Source organism: Chiloscyllium plagiosum, chromosome 17 (assembly GCF_004010195.1).
Source record: "Chiloscyllium plagiosum isolate BGI_BamShark_2017 chromosome 17, ASM401019v2, whole genome shotgun sequence".
NCBI classification, from domain to species: domain Eukaryota; kingdom Metazoa; phylum Chordata; class Chondrichthyes; order Orectolobiformes; family Hemiscylliidae; genus Chiloscyllium; species Chiloscyllium plagiosum.
The window spans coordinates 65,033,172-65,044,419 of NC_057726.1; the positions used below are offsets into that span (position 1 = coordinate 65,033,172).

At 43.1% G+C, this 11,248-nt stretch overlaps 1 protein-coding gene across 4 annotated transcripts in view; it reads left to right on the forward strand.

The window, feature by feature from the left end:
• vac14 (vac14 homolog (S. cerevisiae)) overlaps positions 1-11,248 on the forward strand; it is a 330,067-nt gene that overhangs the window by 15,774 nt on the left and 303,045 nt on the right. For all 4 annotated transcript variants that reach the window (XM_043707332.1, XM_043707331.1, XM_043707329.1 and 1 more), the window contains exons 3-4: positions 2,841-2,948; positions 3,422-3,531. In XM_043707332.1, the coding sequence (XP_043563267.1) occupies positions 3,530-3,531 (2 nt within the window). In that variant the 5' untranslated portion in view covers positions 2,841-2,948; positions 3,422-3,529. The remainder of the gene's footprint in view (positions 1-2,840; positions 2,949-3,421; positions 3,532-11,248) is intronic.

Here is an 11,248-nt window from a genome sequence, read left to right on the forward strand (position 1 = left end):
TCCCTCCTCTCCGACCTATCACCTTTACCTCACCTCCATCCACCTATTACACTCTCAGATACATTTTCCCCAGCCCCGCCTCCTTCCACCTCCTTCCATTTATCTCTCCACCCCTGAGGTTCCCAGCCTCATTCCTGATGAAGGGCTTTTGCCTGAAACGTTGATTTTCCTGCTCCTCGGATGCTGCCTGACCTGCTGTGCTTTTCCAGCACCACACACTCGACTCTAATCTCCAGCATCTGCAATTTTTGCTTTCACCATTACTGTTTATGGTCTGGCATTCTTAACACCTTGGGTACTGGGGAATAATAGTCTGAATACTGTAAACAAGGAAGCTGCTGCGATTTCCTTCAATTGTGTGAAGCCCTTCTTTGCAGTGTAACAATCTGTCTTTCCCTTAACCTTAACAACTCCCCACACTGGCAGGCAGACCCTCTGCATTTTACCCTAAATTAAAGACCCACTTGTAAAATACAAACGTCTTCTCAATGATTATTGTAACATAGCGTAATTTGTGCATCACCCATTTAGGATATAAAAGCCCTGGATCAAGAACTGTGGATATGCACAAATAAAATTGGAGTGGCTCAGTGGTTAGCACTGCTGCCTCACAGTGCCGGGAGCCTGGTTTCGATTTCAGCCTTTATCGACTGTGTGATTTTACATGTTCTGCCCATGTCCGTGTGGGTTTCCTCCGGGTGCTTCTGTTTTCACCCATAGTCCAAAGACGTGCAGGTTCGGTGAATTGGCCACGGGGAATGCAGGGTTACAGGACCAGAGTCGGGGGTGGGTCTGAGTGGGGGTGCTCTTCGGAGGGTCAGTGTGTACCCAGTGAGCCAAATGGCCTGTTTCCACACTGTAGGGATTCTATGAAATGTCAGAATACTTTTTCCACAGATAAAATAATGAAAAACTGCAAGTTGCTGCTTTGATGGTGTGTTGGGGAGCTTCGGTGTCCACAGGAGTGAATATTATGTTCTTTGTAGTTTATCCACTTTAACAGGCAGTGTGTAATGAAATTGCTTCTTTACCATTGTTGATCTGTTGTGGGTGGCCAGAAGTGAGAGGGTATTTGTAAGAGGAGTGTGTGCATTTTTGTTGGCCTCTCTTGTTGACATGTTGCCAAGTATTTTTAGTTTACTAGCCTTTTCAAAAACTCTACTTTCTCTCCACAGATGCTACAAGACCTGCTGTGTTTTTACAGCAATTTCTATTATAGTTTCTGGCTTTTGATTATTTTGAGATCTTTCAAGATAAGTGATTTCTTCACATGGAGTTATGAAATTGATTTTTATTTCATTCTACATGTGAAATGTTTAATGTCAATGTACTATATCTTAGCCTTCACAGTTTGAGATCATTCCATGGTATTTTGTAGCCAATGGAATACCTTAAGTGTATGTATCTTGGAGGGGCTCGTGTTGGACTGGGATGGACAAAGTTAAAAATCACACAACACCAAGTTATAGTCCAACAGGCTTATTTGGAAGCACTAGCTTTCGGAGCGCTGCTCCTTCAGTGGGTGGTTGTGAAGAATAAGATCGTGATCCCCGAATTTATAGTCAAAGGAGTTGGCTATAACTCCTCCAGCATTGGGATACAGACAGACTTCACACCTATTGTTAGAAAAGCTGAGCTATCTTGAAACTGTAATTTAAAAGAAGTTCTGGAATTTACATATCATAGAACAGAAACCAGCATATCCCATTACAAAAGATGAAAGTTTAAATCTAAGGTTGTTTACCGTATCACATTCCATGACACTGGACTCCTTTGGCTATAAATTCTGTGAGCATGATGGAATTTACATATCATAGAACAGAAACCAGCATATCCCATTACAAAAGATGAAAGTTTAAATCTAAGGTTGTTTACCGTATCACATCTCCATGACACTGGACTCCTTTGGCTATAAATTCTGTGAGCATGATCTTATTCTCCACAACCACCTGACGAAGAAGCAGCACTCCGAAAGCTCATGCTTCCAATTAAACCTGTTGGACTATAACCTGGTGTTGTGTGATTTTTAACTCTATTAAGTGTAGTCATTGTAGTAATGTAGGGCACACAATGAGTTTCACAAACAAGCAGATAATGAGCTAGTAATCGATTATATTGATGTCGATTGAGAGATTACAATTAGCCAGTATGCTAGGAGAACTCTGTTCTTTCTGAAATATAGCAGTGGACACTTTTCCCTCCATCTGAAAGGGCAACTGTGGCCTTTGTATAATGTCTCACTTATAATGTCTCAAAGTACATGTGGAATATGGGGGAAGACCAAAGGGAATACAGAGTGTTGTGTGTTTGAAACCCTGTCTCACCTTTTTAATTCCCCTTTGACAGCACCCAGCCAGTTTCATGCAAGACCGTCGCACAGAATTTCAGTTTGTCAATGCTGATACATGTGGTTTTTGATCTTAAAAACTAAAGAACTGAGGCTGCTGGAAATCAGAAAGAAAATCAGAAATTACTGGGAAAAAATCAGCAGATCTGGCCGCATCTGTGGGAGAAAGCAGTGTCAGAATTTCAGATTCAGTGATACTTCTTTTGTTCTGAAGTCGGGTAGTTGAAGCCAAAACATTAACTTCACTTTCTCTCCACAGATGCTACAAGACCTGCTGTGTTTTTACAGCAATTTCTATTATGGTTTCTGGTTTTTGATTATTTTGAGATCTTTCAAGATGTGATTTCTTCACATAGAGTTATGAAGTTGTTTTTTTATTTCATTCTACATATGAAATGTTTAATGTCAATGTAGTATACCTTAGCTGTCATACCCAATATCTATTTAGTCCACGATGGGTTATTAAATCCTGCTGTCATTTCTTATTTCACAGGATATTGTCACAGAAAGTTCCAAATTTGACCTTGTGGCCTTTGTCCCCCTCTTGAGAGAGCGAATTTATTCCAACAATCAGTATGCAAGACAATTCATCATCTCCTGGGTAAGTTCCCAAAAGCACTTCTTTCTATGTGTGCTGGTAAAATCAGCAGTTTGAACCAGTGGTTCAAAGTATTTTAAAACTGAGGAGGAAGGTAACTTTTCTACTGCTGGTCCAGCAGCATTGATTTGGGCAGCAAATTCTAGCTGACGACTAGTCAATGTATTATTCACAACCGTGGTCTTCTGACTGAACGAGGTGGAGCAGATGGTATCCAATATGAGCGCTGTTCCTGCTGACATTCCTAGCACCTGACCTGTTCAGCACTCACCTCCTGTACTGACATTAGTGACCAGCTCAATTTGCATCACAAAGTTTTTAATCCAATTTCCCCTCATGCCTCAAAATATAATGATAGATTCGCATTCTTGATTTGAATTTAAATCTGAACTACTAGACACTCTTGGGACTTTGGTGTGGCTATGTCTGAGCGTTGCCTGCTTTTGTACTATTTTCAAGCTTGATTATCTTCGCAGATCCTGGTATTGGAATGTGTTCCTGATATTAACTTGCTGGAATATTTGCCAGAAATCCTGGATGGACTGTTTCAGATTCTTGGTGATAACAGTAGAGAGATCCGTAAAATGTGAGTGTCGGCGACCTGTGTCAGTCATATTCATTTTCTTAAATGGTGTGCTCATCCATATGTGAGCTGTAAATATCATATCTCAGGATGCTCAGAATTAGGAAGCCACAGCTGTGGTATGGTGTTGACCTTTCCCAATGCTACCCGTAACAGTTACTGCAAACCTTCAAATGCAATTGATTGAAGTTTATTCTAATGTTGCATTGCAGTCAAAAGTAACCAACTCCACGATAGGTTGATCAAAACCAGCTTCATCTAAGTGGAGCAGCACATTGGTTAATGAGTGCCTGTCAAGACAAAGGGGCAAGATGCGGCAATCGAGAGAGAATTTCAATACAAAGTAGGCGTTTTAACTGGAAACTTACTTCATAAGCATTTGCCGAGAGATGTGAGGGAGGACCTTCTGGGAAGGTCAGTCTAACTGTTTAAAAACGTTACTTCAGGCATCAGGGCCTCTGTTTGCTGAGAGGTGCGAGGGAGGAGCGAAGGACTTCTGGGAAGTCATATATTTGTGTGGTTGTGTTACCCGAAACACTACTCGGGTATTGTCTCCCACCCATCCTCCTCCTCTAACCAAAAAAAAAGTTCTGTGCACCAGATTGGTAAGGTAACGAGTTTATTTTTTATTCCTTATATTTCAAGTCTCTTTGGGAAATTTAGAATAGTGGGCATGGAGGTTAGGGCAGTTGAATGTTCCTCCTGCAGAATGTGGGGGGTAAGGGTCACCACTAGTGTCTCTGCTGACTTCATCTGCGGGAAGTGCACCCAACTCCAGCTCCTGGAAAACCGCGTTAGGGAACTGGAGCTAGAACTGGATGAATTTCGGATCATTCGGTAGGCAGAGGGGGTTATTGAGAGGAGTTACAGGGAGGTAGTCACTCCTCAGGTACAAGAAAGAGGCAGGTGGGTTACAGTCAGGGGACGGAAAGGGAACCGGCAGGCAGTGCAGGGATCCCCTGTGGCCATTCCCCTCAACAATAAGTATACCGTTTTGGATACTGCTTGGGGGGGGGGGAAATGACTTACCGGGGAAAGCAGTGAGGCACAGACCCCTCGCACAGAGTCTGTCCCTGCTGCTCAGAAGGGAAGGGGGAAGAGGAGCAGAGCAGTAGTCATTGGGGACTTCATAGTTAGGGGGACAGATAGGAGGTTCTGTGAGGACGAGACACTCTCTCAGTTGGTGTGTTGCCTCCCAGGTGCCAGGGTCCGTGATGTCTCTGGTCGTGTTTTCGGGATCTTTGAGGTGGGGAGGAGCAGCCCCAAGTCATGGTCCATATAGGCACCGACGACATAGGTAGGAAGAGAGATGGGGATTTAAGGCAGAAATTAAGGGAGCTGGGATGAACAGAGTTGTTGTCTCTGGTTTGTTGCCCGTGCCGCATGCTAGTGAGGCAAGGAATAGGGAGAGAGAGGAGTTGAACATGTGGCTCCAGGGATGGTGCAGGAGGGAGGGTTTTGGATTCTTGGATAATTGGAGCTCTTTCTGGGGTAGGTGGGATCTCCACAAGCAGGATGGTCTTCACCTGAACTAGAGGGGTACCAATATCCTGGGGGGGAGAAATTTACTAATGCTCTTGGTTTAAGCTAATTCAGCAAGGAGATGTGAACCGAAATTGTAGTCAGGGTATATAGGAGGTTGAGAGTAGTGAATTCACAACTAAGATTTCAAGATGTCACTGGCAATCGAGAAGTTAGTTTGAACTGTGTCTGCTTCAACGCCAGGAGCATCCAGAATAAGGTGGGTGAACTTGCAGCATGGGTTGGTACCTGTGGTTTCAATGTTGTGGCCATTTCAGAGACATGGGTAGAGCAGGGACAGGAATGGTTATTGCAGGTTCCGGGATTTAGATGTTGCAGTAAGAACAGAGAAAATGGTAAAAGAGGGGGCGGTGAGGAGCTGTTAGTCAAGGACAGTATTACGGTTGCAGAAAGGACATTTGAGGCTTCGTCTACTGAGGTGGTATGAGCTGAGATTAGAAACAGGAAAGGAGAGGTAACCCTGTTGGGAGTTTTATATAGGCCTCCAAATAGTTCCAGAGATGTAGAGGAAAGGATAGCAAAGGTGATCCTCGATAGGGTAGGGCTTTAACTTTCCAAAGATTGACTGGGAATACTATACTTCAAATGCTTTAAAAGGGTCAGTTTTTGTCCAATGTGTGCAAGAAGGTATTCTGACACAGTATGTAAACAGGGCAGCAAGGGGCAAAGCCACATTAGATTTGGTACTGGGCAACAAACCCGGCCAGATGTTAGATTTGGAGGGAGACAAGCACTTTTGGTGATAGTGACCACAATTCGGTTATGTTTACTTTAGTGATGGAAAGGGATAGGTATATACCGCAGGGCAAGAGTTATAGCTGGGGAAAGGTAATTACGATACGATTAGGCAAGATTTAGGATGCCTAGGATGGGGAAGAAAACTGCAGGGATGGGCACAATTGAAATGTGGAGCTTATTCATGGACCAGATTTTGCGGGTCCTTGATGAGTCTGTACCAGTCAGGCAGGGAGGAAGTGGCTGAGCAAGGGAGGCGTGGTTTACCGAGGAAACTGAATCGCTTGTCAAGAGGAAGAAGGTTTCTGTTAGGATGAGATGTGAAGGCTCAGTTAGGGCACTTGAAAGTTACAAGTTAGTCAGGAAAGATCTAAAGACAGAGCTAAGAGGAGCCAGGAGGGGACATGAGAAGTCATTGGTGGATAGGATCAATGAAAACTCGAAGGCTTTTCAATAGGTATATCGGGAATAAAAAAATGACTAAGATTAGGGCCAGAGATGGAAATGTGTTGCTGGAAAAGCGCAGCAGGTCAGGCAGCATCTAGGGAACAGGAGAATAGACGTTTCGGGCATTAGCCCTTCTTCAGGAATTCAGTATCCTGAAGAAGGGCTAATGCCCGAAACGTCAATTCTCCTGTTCCCTAGATGCTGCCTGACCTGCGCTTTTCCAGCAACACATTTCCATCTCTGATCTCCAGCATCTGCAGACCTCACTTTCTCCTCTAAGATTAGGGCCAATCAAGCATAGTAGTGGGAAGTTGTGCATGGAGTCAGAGGAAATGGGGAATCACTAAAGAATATTTTTCGTCAATATTCAACTAGAAAAAGACAATGTTGAGGAGAATACTGAGATACAGGCTACTAGACCAGACGGGATTGAGGTTCACAAGGAGGAGGTGTTAGCAATTCTGGAAAGTGTAAAAATAGATAAGTCCCCTGGGCTGGATGGGATTTATCCTAGGATTCTTTGGGAAGCCAGGGGAGAGATTGCAGAGCATTTGGCTTTGATCTTTGTCATCATTGTCTACAGGAATAGTGCCAGAAGACTGGAGGATAGCAAATGTTGTCCCCATGTTCACGAAGGGAGTAGAGACAACCTGGTAATTATAGACCTGTGAGCCTTACTTCAGTTGTGGGTAAAGTGTTGGAAAGGGTTATAAGAGATAGGATTTATAATCATCTAGAAAGGAATAAGTTGATTAGGGATAGTCAGCATGGTTTTGTGAAGGGTAGGCCGTGCCCCTCAAACCTTATTGAGTTCTTTGAGATGGTGATCAAACAGGTGGATTAGGGTAAGTAGTCAGTGTGATGTATATGGATTTCAGCAAGGCATTTGATAAGGTTCCCCATGGTAGGCTATTGCGCAAAATACGGAAGCAAGGGATTGAGGGTGATATGGCAGTTTGGATCAGAAATTGGCTAGCTGAAAGAAGACAAAAGGTGGTGGCTGATGGGTAATATTCATCCTGGAGTTCTGTCACTGGTGGGGTACTGCAAGAATCTGTTTAAGGTCCACTGTTGGTTGTCACTTTTATAAAAGACCTGGATGAGGGCATAGGAAGATGGGTTAGTAAATTTGCGGATGACACTAAGGTCGGTAGAGTTGTGGATAGTGCTGAAGGATGTTGTAGGTTACAGATAGACATAGTTAAGCTGCAGAGCTGGGCTGAGAGGTGGCAAATGGAGTTTAATGTGGAAAAGTGTGAGATGATACACTTTGGAAGGAATAACAGGAATGCAGAATCATAGGTGAGTGGTAAGATTCTTGGTAATGTAGATGAGCAGAGAGATCTCGATGTCCAGGTGCATAGATCCTTGAAAGTTGCCACTAGTTTGATAGGATTGTTAAGAACGCATACGTGTGTTAGCTTTTATTGGTAAAGGGATTGAGTTTCAGAGTCACAAGGTAATGCTACAGCTGTCTCGGCGACTGCACTTGGGAGTATTGTGTACAGTTCTGGTCACTGCATTATAGGAAGGATGTGGAAGCTTTGGAAAGGATGCAGAGGAGATTTACTAGGATGTTGCCTGGTATGGAGGGAAGGCCTTACGAGGAAGGGCTGAGGGATTTGAGGCTGTTTTTGTTAGCGAGAAGAAGGTTAAGAAGTGACTTAATTGAGACATAAGATAATCAGAGGGTTAGATAGGGTGGACAGTGGGCTAATGGTAAGATTCTTGGTAGTGTAGATGAGCAGAGAGATCTCGGTGTGCAGGTATTTAGATCCCTGAAAGTTGCCATCCAGGTTGATAGGGTTGTTAAGAATGCATACTGTATGTTAGCTTTTATTGGCAGAGGGATTTAGTTTCGGAGCCAGGAGGTCATGCTTCAGCTGTACAAAACTCTGGTGTGACCACATTTGGAGTATTGCGTACAGTTCTGGTCACCGCATTATAGGAAGGATGGGGAAGCTTCAAAGGAGATTTACTAGGATGTTGCCTGGTATGGAGGGAAGGCCTTACGAGGAAAGGCCGAAGGACTTGAGGCTGTTTTCGTTAGAGAGAAGGTGGTTGAGAGGTGACTTGATTGAGACATATAATCAGAGGGTTAGATAGGTGCTTAGGATGGTGATGGCTAGCTTTAAATTGAGGGGTGATAGATATAGGACTGATGTTAGAGGTAGTTTCTTTACTCGGTAGTAGGGACGTGGAATGCACTGCCTGTAACAGTAGTAAACTCGCCAACTTTAATGGCATTTAAATGGTGATTGAATAGGCATATGGACGAGAATGGAGTAGTGTAGGTTAGATGGACTTCAGATTGGTCCCATAGGTCGGCGCAACATCAAGGGCCGAAGGGCCAGTACTGCGCTGTTATATTCCATGTTCTAAACCTTGGTCAGATTGCTAATTCAGTATGCTAATTTCTTTAATCAATATTACTCCTACTTAACGGGTAGCTTATATGCTCAGACGAGGATGACGAGTGTTGCCCGATTGGATACAGTGATTGTATCGGCCTGTCAAAGTGGGCTCTGTTGCTAGATAGATTGCAGAACACATTGGGAGGACCACTTCAAATTGACATGTCATGCTGAATCAAGCAAGGAAGTGTTGGCTGATTCACTGGTTGCCATCCAGCTGGAGATAGAATGGGGAATTGGTGAAGGTATGAGGCACTCCTGCAAAAGGGTTGAAACTGCAGGTTGATTGAGAGAGGCTACTTGGAACATGGGAAACCTTTCAGGTGCAAGTGGCTATATGACCTAACATGCTAGTGGCGTTTGCCCATGGGGAGTGCAACGAGATTGATCCAACCATGATTCGGCTTTCCAGAGAGCAGGTTATGGGTTGTGTATAATGTTCTTGTTAAGCTATAAACGTGTAGAGCTGTGAACCATCGTGCAACATACCACTCAGAACTTGTTTAAATATCATGCACGTGAGGTTATGCAGAGAAATTTAGAGGCACGTTTCATTGGAAAAGTTGATTGTGCTCAAGAAGGTGTTTTGCAAGACCCGTTGGATATGAATAGTGTTGCTCCAACAGGGAAATCTTTGCGAAATTCCACCATGTTCCCGGCAAAGGCGCCCATGACCACAGTCCAGGGATGTGTAATTTGCCACAATGCTTTGCAGATATTTTACAAAATCCCTTTCTTGGGAAAGGTATAATGTCAGATCCTATACGTCTGCAGGGATTATTGAAAAAAAGTGGTCTTTATTTACTGTTCAGACTGCTGGATCCTTTTCCCCATCCTTATCTTGAATGCTGAAGGTAGTTGTGTTCGCCGAGCTGGGAATTTGTGTTGCAGACGTTTCGTCCCCTGTCTTGGTGACATCCTCAGTGCTTGGGAGCTTCCTGTGAAGCGCTTCTGTGATCTTTCCTGTGGCATTTATAGTGGTTTGAATCTGTCGCTTCCGGTTGTCAGTTCCAGCTGTCCGTTGCAGTGGTCGGTGTATTGGGTCCAGGTCGATGTGCTTATTGATTGAATCTGTGGATGAGTGCCATGCCTCTAGGAATTCCCTGGCTGTTCTCTGTTTGGCTTGTCCTATAATAGTAGTATTGTCCCAGTCGAATTCATGTTGCTTGTCATCTGAGTGCCTCCACCAGCCATAGGTCACCTGAAATATTTGGTTCTATGTCTGACATTTTTTAGAACTCTCTTTGATAACACCAGTGGTAAAACTTTAAGTCATCTCTGTCCTATGTTTCTCATGTTTTATTCTGTTTTAAGTGTAATTGAAGAATGAAATGATCTCTCACTCCACGGATGCTGTAAAATTGCTTGAGATTTAGTCATAAAACACATCTACATGTGTATCAATGCTCACAAGTTGTAATTTTTCTGAATTTTCAGTTTAAAAAATGTGATTCTGTGAACAAAACAAACTTCTCTTCAATAACACTGTGGAAATGGGAAGACAGAAGATAACTTAATGACTTGAATAAGTTCAATAATTAAGATTCCTCGTGTGTCTGTTTATATAATATGTATTGCTGCAATAATATTCCAAATTATCAGCCACCTTTGAATTTGCCATGGTCAACACTGTGGTATCCGCTAACTGGCTGCTGCATTAAGGACAGGTCAGGATTGATATGTGCTGCGGTGACAATGAAGTGGAATGTGGGCCTGGAGCATTTGTTTGACAAGAAAATATTCTTTTCTTCTTGTCCCCTTGCAGAATTCTTCGGAATATTTTAACGATGACGTGGATGAATTTCATCAGAAGAAGCTTCAGGTGAGTTTGAGACACTCTTCATCACCGTAGCTCTGAAGTTAGGAAATTTTTGTTTTGATCTAACGTGCGTGTAACTGGGCAATCTCCCATTGTATTTCATGTGGGGAGATGAGACAAAGGCAGGTGAAGCCTGGATAGAAGGTGAAGGAACAATGGTTGAAGTTTTATTGTAACTTAATAAGTAGCAAATATTATGGGAATATTGTAAGCAGTTGGGACATACAAATTTCTTGACACAACAGGCTGGTGATCTTGCAACTGCAAAACCAAGTTACTACACAGCCACAGTAGGGGGAAGGCAGTTGTTAAAGTATGAGAAATAGATATTGACAGTTAGTTATCAATGTGGATATTTATAATCTAGTTGACCCAAGTGTGTGACTGAAATGTAACAGCAAGTATGGCTTGGAAAATACTTGAGCCAGCTCCACTGTTCAATAATAATACTTTTCTTTTGTTCGACAAATGTTTGGCAACAATACATTCACTTCCTTACTTCAAGTCATTACTATATATGATAAACCATTGTAATCCCAGCAATTATCCTTGTGGAACCCCACTTGTTACAGATCACCAATCTGAAAAATATCCCCTTATTCCCACTCTTTGTTTCCTACCCATTATTGCTGTATTCCTGATGAAGGGCTTTTGCTCAAAACGTTGATTTTACTGCTCCTCGGATGCTGCCTGAACTGCTGTGCTTTTCCAGCACCACTAATCCAGAATCTGGTTTCCAGCATCTGCAGTCATTGTTTTTACC